Raw genomic sequence first — 23,343 nt, forward strand, 5'->3', positions numbered from 1 at the left:
TTTCCTCCGGAGGTCTTAGTTCCCTGCTGCTGTTTGGAAAGCAAGAGGTAGAAATCTCTATGAACAAAAATAGTCTCAAAAATTGAGAAAGAAAGAGAGATGTCTAGAAAATCAAATAATATAATATAATAAAGCTATTACATATATCTAGATGACTCAAATAATCATGAAAAAGACTCGAGAAAAAAAAGCTTCTTATAACACATATATGTCGTCAAATAATATGATACAAGCTTTCATTCGCCTCTCCATCAGCCTTGCAAGTTGCATCCAAAAGGTAAACTTGACTTCAAGTATTGTTCCGTAAATATCCACATGGTAGAAGGATTGAGCTTCTACACTGCTATTCGCCATCTTGCTAGTTTATCTTCAAGGCAAGCATATCCACCTTTGAAGAACTGATCACTAACTACACACCTCACTGCTCATAGCTACCACTGATGCCACATACGCATGGCCTGCAGTGTCAGAGGGGCATATAGATGAACTACATCAATGCATAAACATTTTCAGAAAAAAAATGCATGAACTGTATCACCTTTTTGTTTTAAAAACAGGCTAGAACTGGAATACGATTGGTTAATCTAACATGGGCTGCTACTAATTATCACTAGAATAACCTTACTCGATTGAACAAGTGGGTGATATGAGCAGAGCTGCGAAGTAACTAAGAAGAAATGCAGTAATGCACCATGGAAAGGAAAATCAAGAGGAACCTGAAACCTCTACAACTACACCTCTCCAATGTGTTAACTCCACTAGATCACATGAGCAAAAATACTATTCTTATGCAACCCAACTAATCACTAATCTCTAACACCACTATCTCCTGACAGTACAGTAAGCATAAAACAATTAACTGCTTGATCTGGGGATACATCTGAAGTACCAAAGACAATAGGAAGATGGGAATCAAAATAAACTTACCTGCAGCCTGTAGGGCACCTGTCTATGTTCGTGGCTGTAGAACAAGCGGACAACGCACATCACAAGAAGGTGCAGGTGAATCACATGGCAGGAGACGCAGGGGAGGATGAGATTGCCATAATATCTATGTAATTGGAGCTCAAGAAACTGAATAATGCAGATTACTGAGATTTCCATGTGCACAAAAAGCATTAATCTGACAAACCCATATGCACTTCCATATGGTTGTTAAAGCTGAATTCCATGCTTGAATCGCCAACAGGGACTCCATGAGTGAAGGGGCCCTGTGCAGCGACAACAATTAATAGTGTACTATTTCTAACGTTCATGCATTTGCAAAGTATAGGAGGTAACAGGATAAGACAGATAGTGAATGAAGGAGAAACAAAATGCGATTGTGCGACAGAGAACCTCTGCTAGTGTGAGCCATAATTTGTCTCACCAAGGCCAACAAAGGAATTTGGATTTAGAGACATTTACAAATCAAGCAGAATAATCTATAGCTGGACAACAAACTTTAACCCTTGTCTTCCAGAATGGTGAACAAAATTGATTTTGAAATATTAGACAAAGTAGAATGGTGAACTTTTCCTTTTCTACAGGAATAGAACTTTCAGCTTGTTCTACCTCTAAACTTGTACCCACTAAACTGCTCGTCGAAAACAATATGAGCCTAAATACAACATATTCATCTATCACGAGTACTCAATAAAGACTGACTACCTGACCTAGAATGACAAATTCCTAGAGCTGATTGAATATACATTCAGAACAACAGGAGCAGCGGAAGATAGCAAAGGTTGCTACCGAGTAATGACTAGAAGAAAGCAGCATTTCCAAACTGGAAACAGTGTGAGCCATCATAAAGTGAAGAAATAAAATAACAAAGCATCAACACACTTAGAAAATAGATGAACAGATGCATAGATCAACAAACACACATCTAAACTAGCTTAGGACTGCATACAGTTTCATTATAGTTAAACCGTGAGAAATTGAAGTGATTTTTATTAGAATGAAAAATTAGTTGGCATTTTAGAAAATTGTAAAAATGGAACCATTATGGTCCATAGATAATGTGCAAACACTTCAGGTTCAAGAAGCAGCTTGACACAAAATCACAGAACTTCTAGTGGACTATTGAATTAAGCAAATGAACATGATTTTTCATTTGATTTGACTGATCAAAATACCTGCTGCACCAAAGCATCTAGATCATTTGTTCACATTTCTAGAACATAATCTCAAGTCTGAATTCTTCTACTATTGCCATCTTGCACATAGAGAAGAGAGAGGCATAACCTACTGCTAATTTTCGTTCCTTTACCAACTGACAGGCCAAGTAAGGCTGTACAAGGGGCGGACGTTCCGCGGCCGGCTGAGACATAGAGCTGTGGACGTGTGGTTGCAGAGAGAACTAGTCTCGCCGTCGTTGTCTCGCCGGGGATCCTGGGCGGCCTCGGATCTTCTTCCCCAAGATCTACAAGGATTAGTGAGAGGAACAAAGAGAGAAGAAACCCTAGAGGAGGCAGGGAGATGCGCCCATGCGGGATTCACTGTGCGGAGGCTGAGGTGCTGGTACGCAATGGAGGCGAGGACAGAGGAGGGCATCCATGGTGGCGACGGCGGAAGGGGCAATCTCGCTCGACGCGGAGTCGGCGAGGAGATAGATGCGCGATGCGTCGCAAGTCGATAGGGAGGGGATGCGCTCCCGGCCAGATGACTCGTGGCTTTCTGCCTCGTGGAAAACAACGGGATGTGGGCTGCAATCCCGCGTCCAATGTGCTTCCAAAGGGTGCGGTGGATTAGCCTAGGGGAGCTTGCCCCGAGGTTTCCTCTCCCTGGGAATTTACAGGGAACCCGGAGGGATTCTGTGCTCCCAAACGAGGCCTAAGGTATAAACAGTCACCCATGAACGTAACAAACACAAAAATTTTTAACCCTATACAAGCACCTAAAAAAGAGCCATTGTTTCCTCAAAAAAATGTTGAAGTTAATGAGGTCATCACAAACGTTTCATTATCAATGAACACATCACTTACTGCTAAAAAATAACACCACTAAATACTATAATAAATTTAGAAAATAATACAAGTACTCGCACTAAGTTAAAAAAATAAACATAAATACAGATAGATTCCACGTAAAGCAACTTCAACGAATCCTTTAGATCCTTCCTAATTTATATGAACAGAAGTTTTGACATAAAAACTTCTCTAATACCCTATGTAATTGGGTCTCCAAATATAAACATCCTTCATTCCATATTTCTTGCTAACGAAAAATGGAGAATGAAAATAGCTCTCTAAAATGTGCACAAGATATAAAAAGAAATTGTTAGATGATACAAAGATATAGATAGTAAATTTAGAAAGACTTTTCTAGATGCTTAAAAATGCTAACCTATCATACTATGCTTAGTTTTTCCTGTAGTTTTACTTACTTCCAAAAGCGAAGTCGAAGTTTTTTTCAACATTTCAATAATCATCAATGATTCAATGCCAATGTCAGCCACTATCTATACTATAAGGGACCAATTAAAATTATACTAGGTCTACTCCCGACTTCTATCCACACAGTCATAACTTTTTCTATATACACTCCAAAACGTGTACCCAGAAATGTAACACCGTTAAAATCAATGGCTATTAGACCTTTCGTAGACGCTTCAACGTGATCTGGTGGTCAGTGTTATTTGGATCATCCTATGCTTGCGTTGAAGCCTCCCTCGCGTTGAAGCCTCGAGAGTCAAGACCGCGCCTATCCACCACGGTTCGACTCCAGTTGTCTCCTTTTTCCTAGAAAAAAATGATCGAGACATCATCCTCTCCCCTCCTCGACTCCCCGTGCTGCGATTCACGACTCTTTCCTGCTGCTAAGGTTCCCCGCTGCTGCTCGCCGTCCATCTTCAGCCCGTGCGGCGGCCCATCAGGCTGCCCAGATGACTACAAGGTGGAGTAGCGTTCTGGGTCCGAGGCCGGCGGAGATGGAGGCGGAGGCGAGGGCCAGAGCTGGGACCTGTAACACACGGCGACGATGGCGAGGACAGGCCGTGGAGGAGGACATGTGCCTTGGCATGATGTTTGTGGAGGAGATGCTCATGGAGCAGGAGGAGCAGGGCACCAGGGGGCCATGTTCCGCATCTCCAAGTTGCGAGGGGCGGCGCCGTGGGAGGTCACGCGGGGCCACCGCCGCTTCACGTTTGTTCTCCTCCACCTATCACCCCTCCAGCCCTCATCGATCTTGTCTTGCTAGGCTTCTGTTCTTTCCCAAGAGCTAATGACTTTCCCGTCTGTGCTTGGTGGCCAGAGTATGGCCACCTGTCCGCGACCAAGGTGTTCAATTTATTGCCTAGCAGGTGGTACTTCTTGCCAGAGTGTGTTTCCTTCATTTTTATAGACTATGTGTCATTGTTTTGGCAGTGTTTCTTTGGGGACCGTTTCTTTTCTGAATAGTGTCAAGCCCAGTAGCGATCGTTTTCTTCGCTTGAATACGTTCTTGCTGAATGAGGTTGCTCATCAGAATTTGCTTCCTATTGCACATACGTAGTAGTCCTTTTAAGAGCAAGCTAAGTAGACAAAGCAAATACACAAGTAATAAAATAACCCTTGAGTAGCCTTCAGGTTGGCTAAATCTGTTCTTTGCTACTTTGAATAGGATAAACCGAAGAACCATTATAGACATGGATTATGAATGCGATGTAAAATTCATCTTATTGAATCTTTCTGTTAGGCTGGTACCTGATACCTGCTGGATGCTATTATAGTATCTTGGCATCAACTAATATATAATTTTTTATTTAAATGTTCTTGTAGGAATATTAGAAGGAATTAGTTAGATGGTGGGTAAATGTTATTGCAGGCGAGACAATTAGTTTGACAGTTTTTCTTTTGTTGCTTATCAGACTGCACAAGATAATATTGATCTTCAGACGAACATTCTTTCTAGATTTGATCTAATCTTAATCGTCAAAGATAAAATTCTTTCTACAACTTTTCTATTCTAGCAGCTGAGAGACTAAGTGCAACTTCAAAATACAGCGAATAGCAAGCCACATCAAGGTGCATGCCCGTTGTGCTGCAACTTACACTGAGGCAATCGAAAGAGAGAATTGGCTGAAAAGGTCTGACCTGTGTGGTGCTTGTATGTTGTAAATTTGATTTTATTTCCTTGTCTTCTACTACATAGCCTCTTTAGGTAAAGCCAATTTTTTTGATTTCCTGTATAGCCTTTTTTAGAGTGCACCTTTGCGTTCTAAAATGAAGATTGATTTCAGTGGCTTTTGAAAAACAAAAGAATTTTGTAAAACCAAAGTATTTCTCCAATACTTAAAAATGCTTTACATCCAAACAGGGTTACATGTATTACTTTTCTGAATAATATGGCTATTGATTTGACTTTTAATTTGGACAAAAGAAAAAATCATAGATCAATTTGATTTTTTAGTTGACAAGTATACTTGGGATTTGTTGTGGACACTTTAACTTAATTCCTTGTTGGGTTGCTGGTATTTGGTCAAATGGAGCATTTGGGGCTTCTAGCACTTTAACTTAATTTCTTGATAAGTCACAGATAACTGGTCATGGTTTCCATCGTCACATCAAAACATTGAAGAAGGTTGGAGGCTTTTGTTGCCTAATTCTGGCAAAATGCATAGTGTACCTTATCTATATGAATTTTAGGCATTGTGAGATTTTTCTTATCACTTTTCTTGTCAGACTTAGCACTTGTAATTCAGTGTACAACAATATGATTTATATTTGACAAGAAAATCTATGTTTGGCAATCTAAGCATTGTTGTTTCATGACCAAATGACTACCTCGATGATCATCTTTGCAGTCATGGATGAGTAATCAAAATTTAGTAGAAATCAGCCATCGACAAGGCCTTCCCTGCTGATTGCAGTTGTTGAGGCCTCCACAAAGCATGATTTGTTTTAATTTATATTTTATTCTTTTTTCTAAGTATATCCATGTAAGATGATTTACTTTTTCTTGACGTCACCGTGGCGTTAGCACGGGCAATATACTAGTATATCATGGGTGCACAACAATACAATATTTTTGTAGCAATTATTGTGCCTTGTTCCTACGAGAGCACTAGAATTGGGTAATGTCCATTTTTAACCTTCAACTTGCATATCATTCCACTTTTCAATCCTTAACTACAAAACTATTGAAAGTAGACATGTTTTGTACTATAGCCAGTTGCAAAGGTGGTTTTCTATTTCTTTCCAAAAGAACAAAAAACTACTCTATTATATAAAAATTCGTAAGTCTTTTATCTTAAATTTAAATAATTTGAAAAACAAGTACCGTCCCTTTTATTTTCTAAAAATGCTATTCATCTATGGGGCTATGTTTAAAGTTATTTGAATCTTATTTATTCATGTTCTTAGTGTCTCAATATGAGCATTAAAACATAGGAACAAAAATAAATAACTCCCAAGTAAATCTAAATCCATTCATGCCGATAGGCACCATTTCTAGAAAAATATGATACTACTTCTGCATTTATCTGGTTTAAATAAATTAATTATGATTTTTCAATATTAAATCAGTTTGTTTTTAGACAATAGACAATTCTTTTAAAATTAGCTTTATGATTGTCCATTTTCAAAAGTTGGAGGATGAGTTAAGGATTGAAAAATGGTGTGCCGTGCAAGTTGTAGGTTAGAGTTTGCTTCGATCTTTTCCCAGTTGCATTTGCATGTGTTTATAAGGTAAGGCCTTGTTTAGTTCACTCAAAAATTAAAAAGTTTTCAAGATTTTCCGTCACATCGAATCTTGCGTCACATGTATAAAGTATTAAATATAGATAAAAACAAAAACTAATTACATAGTTTGCTTGTAAATCGCGAGACGAATCTTTTGACCCTAGTTAGTCTATGATTGGACAATATTTACCACAAACAAACGAAAGTGCTACAGTGGTGAAATCCAGAAAGTTTTCACATCTAAACAAGGCCTAAATAACGCACACGATTATTGCAGCACGTGTAGGACACTCACGTGTGTATATATAATGTACATACATTTTATTAAGCGGGTGATATCATTTGAGTTTATCAGCCAAATCTGTCAGCTATTCAATAATGTTTTTTTATAATAAATTAGCCAACAATACTTTCTGCCATGACTTTATCAGCCAAACTAACAAGGCCGAGCCCTTTGATGCCGATGAAATGAGTGGATACGGCGTGATGTAACCTTCGGAGTAGAGCAATGTGGCCATGTGGGAGGAGTAACAAAAGTCTCTTAGGATTCTGGTAAAATTAGTGTACACATATGAATCTATATTTATATTTACTTTTTTTTTAATAAAAGCTATAATTCTCTCTACAGATTCTGTCTCATCCCAAAGTGATCACGTCATTACAAAGATCTCCCCAAAATAGAAAACTTAAGAGCATCTCCAAGGGCTTTACAAACAAACTTTGCATTGCTCTATTTGCAAAAAAGAGTAGAAAATACCTCTCCAATGGTTTTGCAAATAAGGTTTGCAATTTGGTTAACTTCGCAAATAGAGGTTGGGCTTTGCATATATGCAAACCTTTCCACCACTTTGCATCTACAATTTTGGCCTTCCACGTCGGACTCTGTCCCCCCGCCCCCCACCCTGCGCGATTTTCTCTACGCCCGTCCGCCCTCCCTACCACGCGCGCCCGCCCTCCAGCTGCCGTGCGTGCCCGCCGTCCCTCCAGCTGCCGTAGGTGGATGGAGCCAAACTGACGCCAACGACGACGGTGACGAACGACGAATGTGGCCTGGCCTGGGCGGTGACTGGCGCGAAGACCTGGGCTGGGCGGCAACTGGCGCGGACCTGGCCTGGGCGGCGACTGGCACGCACGACGTACGTCAAAATGGCGCGAAGGAAAAAAAACGCGCTGGCGCGATCGGTGAAAAAAAAAATCGGAGGTGGAGTCCATACTTTGGGTTTGCCAAATCTAAATGCAAAGTCCCTTGGAGTTGGACTATTTTAGACTTTGCAAATGAGTTTGAGACTTTGCAAACAACACCAAATGCAAAATTCATTTGCAAAGTCCCTTGGAGATGCTCTAAACATTAAATTTAATACGTATCTATCTATTTATATCTGTATCTCCAATTTTGACTATACATTCTTTCTCATATCCCACAACGATCCCCATTGATACACAAACCCCCACCAAATTACTATTAAATTATATTTGCACCAATGCACTTAGAACTTAGAAGACATGACTATAATTAACAATACAAACTATTCAGCTTTATAAATTTGATGGAAACCTCTCTATCTCAATGGCCATGCATGTGGCACGTGCTGCTTCTATAAAGCCATAAGCAAGTATGGTTGAAACAATACCTGATCCAACAATTCACTCTATGGATCAAGGAATCAAGAAATAACAGGCCAACGATTGATCCATGGAGCCAGGAATGATTAAAGTTCCTGCCGTAACGCGCGGCATATTTTCTAATTAAAAAAAAGAGGAAAATCCAGCACGACGGTGTACCAGATCGTAAAACTCGGGAGGCCCAACCGTCCGGTCGTTGGCTTGCGACGCGCTCCCCTGTCCCAACCCAAAAAAGCGCACAGAAAGGGCCAAGTGGCCCACCTGACTACCCGACCGGCCCACCACCCTCTGGTGGTCTCGCCTCTCCGCCCCACCTGGCCGGAGCCGCCTCCCTCCCTCCCTCTCCACTGTCTGCTGCTTCCTCCCCACACGCCAGAGCCAAAACCTCCACGCGCGCGCGAGCGCCGAGGAGTGGTCCTTCCCGATCTGCGAGATGTGGCGCGGCTGCGTGTCGCGGGGCCTCCGGAAGGTCAAGGCCGCCGCCTCGGCCTCCAGGCTCTTCTCTACGAGCTCGGTACGGTATCTTCCCGTCTCCACCACGCCACCACCCCGCGTCGATTCGTCGCGTCCCGACCCCACGGCCTTTTCTTTTCCAGATTTTTTGAACTTTTTTTATTGTGATGATCGTGATGACAATGGTGTTGTCGTAGTTTATTAGCGCGACTTTAACACTACTCTAGGTTCTTACAGTGAATGCCGGTTTTTGTGGAGTGAATTGGACTACACAGCCGCAGATCAGATGTGCCGTAGCTCGTCCAGTTTCACACCTTCTAATATATATAAGCTTTGCGACGATGCTTTTTTTTTTACGATGGTTCATTTAATAACGGGTATTCAGTTCCGACTGTGCAATGCTCTAATTTATTGATTTGGGTTTACACCTGTAATTTCAGTCCTACACGGTGGTGGATCACACCTATGATGCTGTTGTCGTGGGAGCCGGAGGTGCGGGGCTCAGGGCAGCGATTGGCCTCTCGGAGCATGGGTTCAACACTGCCTGCATCACCAAGCTCTTCCCCACACGATCACATACAGTGGCTGCTCAGGTATGGGAGTTCGGAACATCTGCTTTTCGTTGCCACTGTTTGTGCACTTGATATGCAGTCCTGGCTGAAATTCTGAATGATTTTGATCAGGAGGCATGCTTAGATTTTGCAAGAGTTCAATCAGATCTAGTAAAATGCCATTCATGTTCTCATTGATGTGGTAATGTTGGTGTATAACATGTAAGTGAGGGGGTTTTATGATGATACATGTAACACAATGCTGCTAATAAGTTAAATTTCAGACTTCATTGGAGAAACAAACTAAGTAGAATGCTTTTCTTTCTGTGACAAGTTAATTGTGTATGCAAAAGGTAATTGAGTGTGATGGGTTATAATGTTATATTTTACAAGAATGCCGTGCAAGTTAAAGTAGAATGGTTTTAATTAGAAGGCATGCTTAGAGTCTGTAAGAGTTCAATCAGATCTAGTAAAATGCCATGCATGTCCTCATTGCCGGTGTATAACCATGTTAGTAGTGTATTAGGAGGGAATTTTATGATGACATGTAAAATAATGCTGCTAATAAGTTAAATGTCAGACATTAGTGGAGAAATAAACTAAGTAGAATGTTTTTCTTTCTGCGATAAGTTAATTGACTGTGACATGAATGGGCAATAATGTGTCTAATGATGTAATCCCTATTTGAAATGCAATGTGTGCTTGGTATGCCCAACTAAGTAACATATTAAGCTTTAAGTTGTGTTGTTACTAATTAAAACGAGATGCTTAGTTTGACATTTTGATGCAATAGCTTCCCATGCGAGGAAGAATGACACAAGGTCTTGAATTGGTATTCATTTAGAAAGGACCCTCGTATGCCCTGTAGATTAAATTCTGGTAGATTTTTATTGTGGTTCGGTATATCTGTATGGTATCTAAAATATGAATTGAGCCTAAAACTGGAAGTGCATAAGTCGGGCTACTTTTAGATTGCTATTTAATCTGAATTATATATTCAGTTCGGAGGGCCAGTTTTTTTTTTTCACTCAGCATTGTGCAAGACACATAATTCACGAATACTGCTCACAATCTGCAGCATGATTGCAAGACTCACGCCTATATGATGCATATATTGTGTTGTTTGCCTTGCTGTCATGTTCTATACCTAGTTTGCCCCATGGTTTGCTTTTCAAATCAAATCATAAAAAAATGCAAAAGCTACTGATCATGTAAAGAAAATTTTGTAGCCTTGTAGGAGATGCATGAAGCTAATGGCCTTTCCTAAATCTCAGCCAAGAATCTATACTTAGTGCAATATGTTTTTTGTTGTGTATTGCTGGAGAATGCTTGAGAGTTTTACTTGTGTGCCATTAACACATACAATGGCAGGGAGGCATAAATGCTGCTCTTGGCAACATGAGTGAAGATGACTGGAGATGGCATATGTATGATACAGTCAAAGGAAGTGACTGGTTGGGTAAGTTACTATAGAAAGACATTTTTCAAGGCACTCATGAATCATGGTGAAGTTTCAAGAACTTGGATCTTTAGTCTACTTTTATAAGATTTTGGAAACCCTATCATATTCTCGTCATATCTAAGTATCTTATCCACTTTGGTATTTTCTTTCCTTGACCCCTTTTGCATATTATTCATATTCATCTAGGCGACCAAGATTCTATTCAGTATATGTGCAGAGAGGCACCAAAAGCTGTTATAGAACTTGAGAACTATGGCTTACCATTTTCCAGAACCGAAGATGGAAAAATTTATCAACGCGCCTTTGGTGGACAAAGCTTAGATTTTGGAAAAGGTTATTGTGTTCCATTTTTATCTTTATACTTTAAGTATGGATCTGTTGCGCTTTCTTACTTTTCTCCCATTTTTTCTTGTGCCTATATGTAATCTTCAGGTGGGCAAGCCTATCGGTGTGCATGTGCAGCCGATAGAACAGGGCATGCTATGCTACACACACTATATGGTCAAGCAATGAAGCATAATACTCAGTTTTTTGTTGAATATTTTGCACTGGACCTTCTCATGGACAATGAAGGTATATAATTATGATTTATTTTTCGTTGCTACATTCTTTTTAGTTTGTTGTGTTCTGGTGTCATGGAAGATCCAATACGTTTGGATGAACAGAAAAAGGGTTTTGAAGTTGTGATACATTGTTCATTTTCCTTGCTATTGTATTTGCATTTTGTTCATATGGTCGCAACTTGATGCTGGCTTTGTTCACGAAACTCAGTATTCATGTTTACTGTCTTCGAATACTGCCATTGGTACCATAGTAATTCTGTTTTATGTTAAACTTTCTTCTGGATTCATTATTTAATTATTCCTTCCTTTTGTTGTTCTTTTTGTGGCTGTTCAATTGTTCAACAGCTTACACAATTTTTTTTCAAGTGGCGCTAACTGCTAATATGGTTTATTTGGTTGCTTGCCCTTATTAAATGTATAACTTTATAATATTGGAAATGATTGGTTAAGGATCCCTTTTTTGGGGTGAGGGGAGGGCTGCTCTTTGCTGCTGCTTTTCAGTAGTGATAATATGGCTTCCTATTACAAACAACTCTATTGATCAATGCAGACTCATTTTTCAGGCATCTGCCAAGGTGTAATTGCGCTAAACATGGAGGATGGTACCCTTCATCGTTTTCGTGCTGCAAATACAATTCTAGCCACTGGAGTATGAACCTCTCTGTGTTAAGTAGTAAGTACTGATTGTTTGATTTTGATTTACTGAATATCTATAGCCATTTCTTTGTTTTCATGTCAACAGGGTTATGGTAGAGCCTACTTTTCAGCAACTTCAGCTCACACATGTACTGGTGATGGCAACGCTATGGTTGCACGTGCCGGATTACCCCTTCAGGTCAGTCTTTTGTGGCCGAAACCTGGTTGTTTTAACTACTTTACTGTATGTTCTGACTATACTTGTCCAATTTGTACTACAGGATCTTGAGTTTGTGCAGTTCCATCCTACAGGCATTTATGGTGCTGGATGCCTGATAACAGAAGGTTCTGTTATTTGTTTGGACACATAAATCACATTCTTGAAAGCTCTTGTGTTTGCACTATTTTCATAAATCACATGTCCTTAATTGGATTCATAATTTCCTATGGCATTGATATTTCTTTTGTTCAGGTTCCCGAGGTGAAGGTGGTATTCTTCGGAACAGTGAAGGTGAGAGATTTATGGAACGATATGCTCCAACTGCTAAAGATCTTGCATCTCGTGATGTTGTTTCGAGATCGATGACAATGGAAATTAGGGAGGGCCGTGGTGTAGGTATGACTATATTCTCATTTCTAGGCTTGAGCCAGCAACCTGATTTTTTGTTTCTCATAGTTTCTTGATGTTCACTTTGTCTCAGGACCACTGAAGGACCATATCTATCTGCACCTCAACCATCTTCCTCCAGAAGTTCTCAAGGAAAGGCTTCCTGGTATATCTGAAACTGCTGCGATTTTTGCTGGTGTTGATGTCACCAAAGAGCCGATTCCTGTTTTGCCTACTGTGCACTATAACATGGGTGGTATCCCAACAAACTATCATGGGGAGGTAAGCTTGATAGACAATACTAGCATTACTATGGACATCTGACTTGAACAAATACTTGTTTATGTCTTATGTCTGCCTTGCTGTTTTGCACATTAGGTGCTGCATATCAAGGGTGATGATCCAGATGCAGTTGTTCCTGGTCTGATGGCTGCTGGGGAAGCTGCTTGTGCATCTGTTCACGGCGCTAACAGGCTTGGTGCAAATTCACTTCTTGATATAGTTGTATTTGGCAGGGCTTGTGCAAACAGGGTTGCTGAGATATCCAAACCAGGCAAGTTCATGTCTTGCTGAGTAGTGTTTTTGTTATTGACTTTACTATTTGTACCTTATTTCCTTGTTGCACCACATTCTAGGAGAGAAGCAGAAGCCTCTTGGAAAAGGTGTTGGAGAAAATACTATTGCTTGGTTGGATAAGTTGAGGAATGCAAATGGATCTTTACCTACTTCAAAGATTCGTCTCAACATGCAACGGGTTATGCAAAACAATGCTGCAGTTTTCCGCACACAAGAAACTCTTGAGGAAGGTATGAATATATGTAGAGTTGCCCTCAAATTTGCTCAGTAGTAGGGAGCAAGCATGCCAGATTTCATGCTAGAAATTAGAAGACTGTATGCATAACCTATGACTATTTTGTCTTATTAGGCTGTGAACTGATTAGCAAAGCATGGGAGAGTTTCCATGATGTCAAGATCAGTGACAGAAGTCTCATATGGTAGACTCTTCACCAGTAAAGAGTGTGTCATCTTCAGTCTATATGTTTTTCACATGCTGGTCATTTTTCTCTTTGATTTCCACAGGAATTCAGACTTGATTGAGACCATAGAATTGGAAAACCTGCTAATAAATGCATGCATAACCATGTATTCAGCAGAGGCTCGCAAAGAGAGCAGAGGAGCTCATGCCCGTGAAGATTTTTCGGTTTGTTTCCCTTTTTATTGCCTTGTGCTCTCTTACTTGCACATCATATGATCATTTATGGTAATGTTCCCTTTCCCCTTGTTGGTGCAGACAAGAGATGATGAGAGCTGGATGAAGCACACCCTAGGGTTAGTGTCTTCTCTTTGTTATCCCTTCAATTCTAGTTTGAGTTATTATTGGGTGGTTGATTTATCTAATGAATGAATATGGAATTTGACAAAATTATACTCTTATAGGTATTGGGAGAACGAGAAGGTTAGACTAGCCTACAGGCCAGTTCACATGAATACCTTGGACGATGAAGTTCAATCTTTCCCACCGAAAGCACGTGTTTACTAATCTAATCGGAACATGCCTGCTAATGTTCTGGCTCGTCCCAGAAAGATATACCACACTACTCACAGCTGATGGTGTATCTTCTTTCGGGGTTAAAAATCTAATAAACCGGGGACCCTGTATGGTTGTGTCCTCTCCGATTGTAAGAACTGTAGCTAAATTGCCAACACTGGAGAGGTTTTCCCAATCTCCCTGCTGCATATATTTGGTCACGGGTCACAATGTTGTTTTTTTACACCAGTAAAATATTAGTCGTGCAGCCTTTTCACAAATGTTCTCAATGAGTTGCACAAACAATTATGGAATTGACGTTTGTTTAGTATGGAACGGAGCCAGGAACTCTTTCAGCTTAACATTATACAAGTTAGTGAACCATTTTAACTAGGAATCGTTCTAGGCACTCGTTCCTAAATAACCAATCCAGCCCTTAAGATGCTGAATCAGACAGCTCTAGAAGCTCATGATCAGAAACGTTTCATGTTCTTGATTGCGCTTTCGAACAGAGTGGGTTGGTCTGTCTCATGCAAGCACAGCTGCAGCCCGGTCGAGTTCTTGATTAGGCTTTCGCCGATTTTCTTGAACTCGTCGCTGAGGACGTGTGCCTCTCTCGATCCCAGGTCAATCTGGACAAGCCCCACTCCCCCCACCTGCAGCATCACGGCGCCGCTCCGCTCGCCGAACTGCAAGAACCGAACCGCGCAGCCCGGACGCTTCCTGGCGATGGCGTGCCTCTGGATCACCACCTGCAGGGTCCACCTCGCCGCCGGCGCGGACGCCGACAGCGACCACATGCTTATGGCACCTGACCGGGCGACGAGCAGGCTCAGCCTTCCATCCGCGGAGGAAGCCAGGAGCCCATTGTCCGTGTGTTTGGGGCACCTCGCCACCTGGCTGAAGCATTGGGGTGGCAGTTCGATGACGGTGGCAGTCGCCGTGCTGACGTCCAGGGCGACGATGCACTGTTCCTTGCACAGCCAGTGGACGGTGGTGCCTCCGAGGACAAGCGGCGGGGAGCAACGGTTAGGGAGGGTTCTGATGAAGTTGGGCGGGAGGCGGGTGTGGACGACGTCGCCCCAATCTCCGCGCTCCGACGAGAAGACCCTCGTCACGAGGTTCGTTTCGGCGACGAGGATCTCGAAGGAGCGGCCGGCGTCGCCGACGGCGAGCAAGGTTCGTGGGTACATAGCAGAGATGCCGGGGGAGCAGACGCGGGACACGCGGCCGGTAAGGGTGTTGACGACGTGCAGCTCAGCGGACAGGGCAGTGCGTCGGTGGAGGACGACGAGACAGCCGCGCGAGGTCATGGGCTCCATCCGGCCCAGACATTTGGTTTCGAAGGTGAAGGGAAGGCGTTGCTTCTGGAAAAACACATCGCGAGAGCATGAGTCCTTGTCCAACACGCAGGAAGCGCCGAGGAGGAGGTCAGGGTCGAAGCCGCCGCCGACGCCGGTGGCGGTGGCGCTGGCCGCGTGGCGGCGGAAGTCCGGGCTGAGGATGGCCCGGCGGATGGGCTTGGAGGTTGCGGCGGCGCGGATGATGGTTTTGGCGTCCGAGCGCGCGAAGATCTCGATGAGGATATCGTCGGGGATGTGCGGCGGCTCTGATTCGACGCCCGTCGTCGTCCCGTGGCATGTGCCGATGCGTCGGCGCCGTTTCGCCCAGGACATGGCTGCTGCCTCTGGATGGCTTGTCCAAGCTGTAAGCCCGCATGTGCCGACGCGTCGGCGCTGTTTCGCCGAGGACATGGCGGCTACTGCCTCTGGATGATGGCTTGTCGAAGCTGTAAGCCCGCTATGTGCTGACTCGTCGGCGCTTCGCCGAGGATGTCTTGTAGAAGCTGTAACCCCGCCGAGGTTTTATACGGGTTTAGCGGCCTCGGGGTCGCAAAATATTATATGCAAGCGCGAGGTCCTGGCCTCCGCGCTCGCGTGGATCGAGTCGAGGTAGAAGAACTCGATCTCATCCCGTCCCTGTTCGAAATTAGTTGTGCTCAAATCTAAATATTTTTGAAATTTATAATAAGAGGATATATATATATAATAAAGACTCACGTACTGCTGATTGAAGCATATGTCTTCGGGGGGGGGGGGGGGGGGGAAGAGTCTAATCAAAGTGTTTAATAGTAATATAATCAAATTTAAGGAAACATGTGATAAATTTTATTAAACCCTAATATCCCCCCTACCCCTATATGTCCATGTTTGTACAAGGGAACAGTACTAATTGTGCAACTCCAAGAGGCTAGATAAAATTAGATGCTAAATTGTAAGATTTAGCCAATATATAAAATAGAAAGTCCATTTAAAAAGTAGGGTTTTACAATAGACTAGCTAAATTTCTTTGTCCATATATATTTAAAACAGCCACATCATTAGCTTTTTTCATGATAGCCTGTTCGTTTGTCTTATAAGCCGTATTTTTTCTGCCAGTCAACAGTGTTTTTCTCTCACAATAAACCAGCGAACAGTACTTTCATTCATGACTTTTCTAACCAGCGAATAGGAGCAAGCAGAACTCGGCTCGGGAAATATGGCCAGTGAGGATGGCGGGATAGTGAGTTGGAGAAAATAGAAAACAATATAGATAAATTGTTGGAATATTTTTTTAACACAATAGCTATACATGGCTTAAAAAAATATGTTTCATACCATCAGATGCTGTCCCTACTCATAACATGTTTTTTTGGGTATATAAGATTTAGTTATTACTACCTCCGTCCTTGAAAGCTTCAATTCCTAGAATCCGTGCCGGTCAAACTTGTTTAACTTTGACCAACTTTATAGAAAAGAGCATCAATATGTATAACATAAAATGAGTATCTTATGAAAATATATTCAATGATAAATCTAATGGTATTGATTTGGTACTATAAATCTTAGTGTTTTTTTCTATAAATTTGGTCAAAGTTTTAAAAAATTGACTTAAGACAACTCTAGAAATTGCAGCTTTCAGGAACGGAGGGAGTACTTACTAGCAGACATCAACGATCTTCAAATTATTATGTAGTTTGAGAACATTTAAATTGTATGTATTGTTGCAAAATACTTGCAAAACTATATACAATTTAAGAGATGCTAATAATATATTCTGTAGAAAACTATACAAAATCATATGTAAATACTCTAGTCTAGTACATCCAAGTATGAAACCAGCCGATTAAAATTTTTCACCCAACCAAACACTACACATAGGTACTACAAATTCGAGATATATATAGGCACTACAGAATTAGTATTAGAAAGGTTCCATGGTTTTGACAAATCCGCCACTTGCAAACACACCTGAAAAGAGGCCGAAGTCCAGATCATCGAGGATGGCGTCTGACGTGGCGGCGCAGCACACGACGTCATGAGAGGTCGCCCGTGCGTGCAAGGATCGCTATGAGAAAAATCGACGGGACGGATGGCGCCGGCGATACGCCCACCCTCGCCGTCGTCTTCCTGCGATGCGGCGGCGCTTGGTGGACGACGACATGTCGAGATTGCTCAGGCTTTTCCGCTCGTGGAAACTCGCGCGCATCTCATTGCTAGCTTGCCTAGCTAGCTTCCAGGAATCAGGGTTGGGCTTCGCGTGTGCTTGTTGAGCTCTGGAGCCTCTTGGGACTCGGTCGGTAACGTGACAGTGCAACGAGTCCGAACTCGAGACTGATCAGGGGAAACGCAGGGGCCGGCTTTGTCTGAACCAGTGCACTGAAACCCTAATGCACTGGCAAGTCAGTTGAATAAAAAAAAAATCATACAAGTTCAACGGGTACAAAAATCACAACATACAATCATATAATATATTAAACGTGATTAGCCAAAGCAAGTTTCATTCAACCAAATGGATACTAGTATTGCACATAACAGTGTAAACCAGAGCAGTATATACACATCAATTAAATAACCAAAAACCAGCAGTGCTGGCCAGCTAGGAGAAACAAGATAAGCCAAATAGAGGATGGGGGGAAGAGAAGAGAGAGAACACACATCCATGACTTTACCTCGAGCTCGGCCACAGTGAAGGCAGAGAGGAGGGAGGAAAAAGAACTAGGTTGCGGGCTTTATATGCTCGTCGTGGGACCCATCATCCGCCACACCGTTAACCCTCATTGCCAGTTGCCACCGTGGCTGGGCTTGTTGCGCCACTGCATGTGGCGTGACAGAGTGGTAAGCAATGTTTTCAAGACGGCTGGTCGTGTCTGGACGCTAGGGGATCGGTCCAGATCTGGTCGTCCCCTACATATGGGGACTAATATATAGCATATATATTATGTAGCTATATACAATACACATTATACCATATATATATATATATATATATATATATATATATATAACTAAAACATACTGAAGGCAATCGTCCACATCCACTCCCCTCGCCTCGCCCCCATTCAAAACGTTCAGCGACTCCCCGTAGCCGCCGCCGCTGTCGTACGAGTCCTCCCTCTCCAGGTTCTCCTCCACCCTCACCAACCCTCCGAGTGCGCTCGCCGCTAGCCCTGTCCCCATCCCCATCTTGTTCTTCTTCTTACTGCCGGCACCAACGGCGCCGGTTCTATACCCGGGGTGGCAGCGAGCTCTCCTCCCTTTCGCCTTCCAGCTCTCACCCGGCCGCCACCGCTCCACCAACCAAGCCGCCACCGCTCCCTTTCACCACCGCGCCGCCCGGACGCCTCCAGCCACTACCCACAGAGTCGTGCGGCCGCCACCCTAAACTGCGACTCCAGCAGCGATGCGCGCCCGCCGCCCTTCACGCAGCCCGAGAGAAGCCCGACCACCCCCCTCCGTGCTGCCCATGGAGCGTCGTACGATGACTGCAGTTCGCGGCGATGCGTCCAATCCAGTCCGGCTTCCGCGAGTCCGCCTCGCCATCCGCATCTTGGTCATCCCGTCCTCGATCCAAACACCCTGCCCTGACTACCGCAGTTCGCCTGACTTCCCGCATCTTGCCCAGCCGCTATGAGTCCGCATCGTGCTCCCCCAATCAGCAGTTGCGGGCTCGATCCGCAACACATCTCGGTGTATGCCGCAGCTCAGCACCTACCTCAGCATCTACCACCTCACTAATGCAGTCCAAGTCCCCCCCTAGGGTGCTTGGAGGAAGGGAGGTGGTCTGAGACCTTTTTGAGGTATAGCAGCTTGCCAATTCCTTCATAGTGTTTTGATTTACAATGGACAACAGTAGAAGAAGGATAGCGTTCTTGAGTTGTCCTTTTGGGTCCATTAGTTGTGTATATATGTTGTTGCAGTAGTGAAATTGCGTGCTTCTCTGATTTAGGATGTTTAGCTTGCTGCTCCTATTGTCTGCCTGCAACTGCTTATTTAGGATGCTATTTTTATTTGAACAACTGCTGCTATATTATTGTGGATTGTAGGTTAGTGTTGGACAATCCAACTAATGAGTCACTGCAATAACAACTATTGCACGTTAATTTGTACAATCGCAGACCTGTTAAGTAGAGTACCTTTTGTGTGTATCTTGGAAGGACAGCGAAAGAGGGAAATGTACTGTTGTTGAAAGTATTCAGAGTTTAGCTGTCATCTTTACTTGACGTCATCACTTGAATTAGAGTCGACCACCTGGCCTCATGACTTAATTTATTCAATTAAAGTAATGAGCATATGCTAGGGAATAGGGAACACAAATGCGAATTTCACGATTTTAAATTGCAAACAGAATAAAAAGTTGGTTGCAACAACAGTTATAATCTTGGATATCTGAACTTATATGTCTTGCTACTTGGTTCTAATCAACTCCTAGGAGTTAGTACTTACCTCTTGTTAGCAGCAATGGGATCCAAATGCTGATGGCTGTGCAACCAAACAATTCATATTATATAGCTTTAGAATATTACAATTTCTATATTGCTTCTTTGGATATAGAATACATAGTTGGTCCATCACAGGATAAGAATACATAGCTGAAATAACAGCAATAGTTGGTCCTTTTTCTATCCAAGGATCAACTATGCCCCCAAACAACACAACATCCAAAGGTGAGGAGATAGAAGGGAACATGAGAAAAAATTGTGACAATATGCTAAGGCTAGCATCATGTAATTTGAAGATAGCACAATCATCAATTGTTCATTGGCCTCTTAGGACACCATATTGTCTCCTGACTTAGAACTACCACATAGCTTATTCACCTGAATATAGAATGTAAGTTTGTTTGCTAGAGGTCATGGAGTCATGGTACCATGGTTCATCTGAGATTGTGTCCATAGCATTGTATAGGCCATTGACTGAATTTCTTGCTGCTCATGGAGGGTAATATTTGTTTGTTGATCTAGAATAATTGTATTTGGAATTAATATATTTCGCATATAAAACATCTGTAAAGTATGATGAATCTAGAATATTTGTTTGTTGATGATCTGGGTTGGGATAGTACAACATTGCTGTAATTTGATATCTACCCCATAGAATATATGTGATATTTCTAACCTAGAGAATATCAAATTTGGGCTTTCTGGTTTGCTCAAGACCAATTCTGGATTATTGTAATTTGTCATTATAGGATGCATTCCATGGTAAAAACAAACTACATGGTCTAATGTTAACCACTGTAAATAAATTTGCTACCATTTACAAGCTCTGTTCTTGATCTGTTACTTGCAAGTCTTGAGAGCAGATAATATATGGGTTGTTTGTGTATGCCTTAGTGCAGCTCTGGTTTTCCACTGAGAGCAGATGTTATCCTTCCTGTCTTTAATTCTTTAGGGGTCAGTGCAAAAAAATGTCAGCTCATCATTTATTGATAGTTTGTGAATGATGACACCAATGCTTCATTTTTCTGTAGCCTCCCATGGTTACCTGAGCATTTTGCGGGCCAGGTTGGGCCAAAAAAAACCGCGGTTATGTATCACTGTTAGTTTCATTATTTCCTTTTTAAGAAAGAAGTGCAGGTTCATAATTAAGGCACAGTTTTGCTAAGTTTTCCAGTTATTTAGTTCATATATAGTTATAGAATGTCCTTATTTTGTCTTCTTACTGCAGGGTGTTGCTTAGTGTGTGGGCTATATATATATTTGTATCACATCTATGTGAAATCTCTGAATAATGAAAATAGTCTCATTTGCTGTCAAAATAAAATTAGTGGAACTTTTCGGTCTCTTATTTCATATTAAATTGGTGTGTTTATGACAACGTAGATTGCCTGGTTTGAACATCGTACAACTTGTGGAAGAGGTAATATTGCAAGGACTGCTATGGATCGCAGCGGTGGTGGTGGCGAAAATGGATGCGGACAAGCTGTACCTTCTACTTTGGCACTGGAGGGAGTCAGCCGAGGTATGGAGATGGGTTTTGTGGTCAATCATTGTTGCGTAAGTAGTTCTCTGTGAATTCTTGATTGTGACAAATTTTGGTCTGCTTCTGTTAATTTGCAGATGAGGGGGGCAACCGTCCTTGCTGCCAAGCGTGTGAAAGCATTAGCCCGAAAAGCCCACTGTTGTATGGAATCGGCATTCTGTTGGTCATGCCACTAAAGACACTGTATGGTGTGGGTCGTGTTTTTGGTGCTGAGTGGTTCCTCTCCAACATGACCAGCGTCTCGTCGTCGTTGCAAATTAAGCTTGTAAGTGGTCTGAAATACCTGTGTGACTTCTAGCTAGCTATTGAGTACTTAAGGCTTAATGCTTATTAATATTTGCTTAATGCTTATTGATGTAAGCACCATGTTTCTGTATCTACATGGTGGTGCTCTTTTAGACTAATCTCAGTGCTTGTTTCACTTCACGGTTTCCAAAACGCCACATCAGCTTTCACAGGATGAAATAATTGATGAAACTATACTCCACAATGCAGTGTTTCATCTCATCATTTCCAAAACAAACTAAAGCATTTAATTGCTGTCAAACGATCAGATCATATGCTCCGTTGGCCATGTAGCCATTTGTACCCAAACGTTGCATGTTAATCACTGCAGCAGAAACGGTATAGGAACAATGATAAAATAAAGAGTTTTGACAGGAACCCATATTCATATATAGCAGTTCAGGTCACCGAAACATAGATAACCAAGATAGTAGTGCAGCCGATAGTAGTTCAGGTCACTAAAACATAGTAGAGGCGTAGAGCAGTTCAGGTAACCGATACATAGAGCAGTTCGAAATAAAAAAAAGCAACGATAGTAGTGCAGCCGATAGCCTTCAGTTGAACCCATAAACTAGAACACATTGGATGGACATCGTTGCTTCATCCTGTACAGACAAAAAAATAGTTTGTTCATTGACATGATCGAGCACCCTTCAGAAACCAACCATAGTGCTATCAGGTTCATTGACAGTGATCAGGTTCCCAGCACTAACCTTGCTCCGCACCCTGCAGAAACCAGAGATCACTTCCACAATGGCACCCTGCAGAAACCAAAGTAATTGATAATGGCACCCTGCAGAAACCAAAGTAATTGATAATGGCACCCTGCAGAAACCAAAGTAATTGATAATGGCACCCTGCGCGAAGACGACGAGGACGGCGCGGATCCCGCCCGCACGGGATCAGGGATGAAATGAAATGCCACAGCGCTGGTTTCACTTCGTTTCACCCGGTTCCCGATACTTTGGAAACAGCGCGCCTGCGTTTCACCGGGATGAAACGATTGCATTGTCTCTCCTTCCTGTTTCATGCAAATATTCCTTCTGTGCTGATGTGTCCCTATATTAAATACGCATGAAACGCCCATGAAATGCCCATTGAGACTAGCCTTAAAATTAGTTGTGATGAGTTTCTTACAATTAGATGCCATTGCTTTGTAGAAAAGAAAATACAAGGTCATAATCAAGGCCATTTTAGTATGAAAGAGCTGGTGTCCTATTTGTAGATGTTTCTTCTATTCAATCATATTACTAAGTGTCCTAAAATATTCATCAGTTACTATCCTGGTTTATATGCAGGTACCTTGCCTTGGAGATATTTAACTATGCATATATTCTGCATGATGTTGATACTGGAACAATTAGAGTCGTGGATCTTTCTGAGGCTATGCCTATTATAAATACATTGGAAAAGAGAATCCAGAACTTGACCTATATACTGAACACCCATCATCACTATGATCATACTGGTGGAAACATGTAATTGAAGGCAAATATTGTGCAAAGGAATAGCTTTGGGCTATCTTGTTTGTTCTATCTTTTCCTATATTGTTCAGTGACTCTGATACATACAATATGTGAAAGTGACAATCAAAATGTGTACTGCTATGAGATAAAGTGAAGTCAATTGGGCTATACCCAAGGATGGACTCATTATGAGTGTTTTCTATAGCATATATTATTCTTAT

The 23,343-nt window shown here is 42.2% G+C and overlaps 1 protein-coding gene and 3 long non-coding RNA genes across 4 annotated transcripts; 3 read left to right on the forward strand and 1 right to left on the reverse strand.

Moving 5' to 3' along the window:
* LOC110430829 lies at window positions 101-2,724 on the reverse strand. The gene is made up of 2 exons (XR_002448215.1): window positions 928-2,724; window positions 101-458 (listed from the first exon to the last, which is right to left on the reverse strand). It is a non-coding gene; the product is annotated as an uncharacterized LOC110430829 (long non-coding RNA).
* On the forward strand, window positions 3,442-5,718 carry LOC110430830. The gene is made up of 2 exons (XR_002448217.1): window positions 3,442-3,699; window positions 3,808-5,718. It is a non-coding gene; the product is annotated as an uncharacterized LOC110430830 (long non-coding RNA).
* On the forward strand, window positions 8,571-14,348 carry LOC8083945 (succinate dehydrogenase [ubiquinone] flavoprotein subunit, mitochondrial). The gene is made up of 16 exons (XM_002463761.2): window positions 8,571-8,781; window positions 9,161-9,313; window positions 10,643-10,730; window positions 10,920-11,066; window positions 11,166-11,306; window positions 11,860-11,945; window positions 12,039-12,131; window positions 12,214-12,277; window positions 12,405-12,548; window positions 12,634-12,821; window positions 12,918-13,092; window positions 13,175-13,345; window positions 13,465-13,534; window positions 13,620-13,740; window positions 13,831-13,868; window positions 13,977-14,348. Exons 1-16 carry the CDS (start codon window positions 8,701-8,703, stop codon window positions 14,077-14,079), a joined length of 1,863 nt encoding a protein of 620 aa, XP_002463806.1. The 5' UTR covers window positions 8,571-8,700; the 3' UTR covers window positions 14,080-14,348.
* On the forward strand, window positions 18,430-23,342 carry LOC8155388. Its single transcript, XR_002452278.1, has 4 exons — window positions 18,430-19,186; window positions 21,212-21,350; window positions 21,449-21,636; window positions 22,955-23,342. It is a non-coding gene; the product is annotated as an uncharacterized LOC8155388 (long non-coding RNA).

This window comes from Sorghum bicolor, chromosome 1, assembly GCF_000003195.3.
Source record: "Sorghum bicolor cultivar BTx623 chromosome 1, Sorghum_bicolor_NCBIv3, whole genome shotgun sequence".
Classification (NCBI taxonomy): Eukaryota; Viridiplantae; Streptophyta; class Magnoliopsida; order Poales; family Poaceae; genus Sorghum; species Sorghum bicolor.

Excerpts from the sequence above, each read along its gene's own strand:
- LOC8083945 (XM_002463761.2), top strand. The coding sequence starts at position 8,701 with ATGTGGCGCGGCTGCGTGTCGCGGGGCCTCCGGAAGGTCAAGGCCGCC. Across the intron at positions 11,307-11,859 it reads CCTTCTCATGGACAATGAAG|GCATCTGCCAAGGTGTAATT; the intron begins GTATATAATTAT and ends CTCATTTTTCAG. Across the intron at positions 13,741-13,830 it reads ATGCCCGTGAAGATTTTTCG|ACAAGAGATGATGAGAGCTG; the intron begins GTTTGTTTCCCT and ends TTGTTGGTGCAG.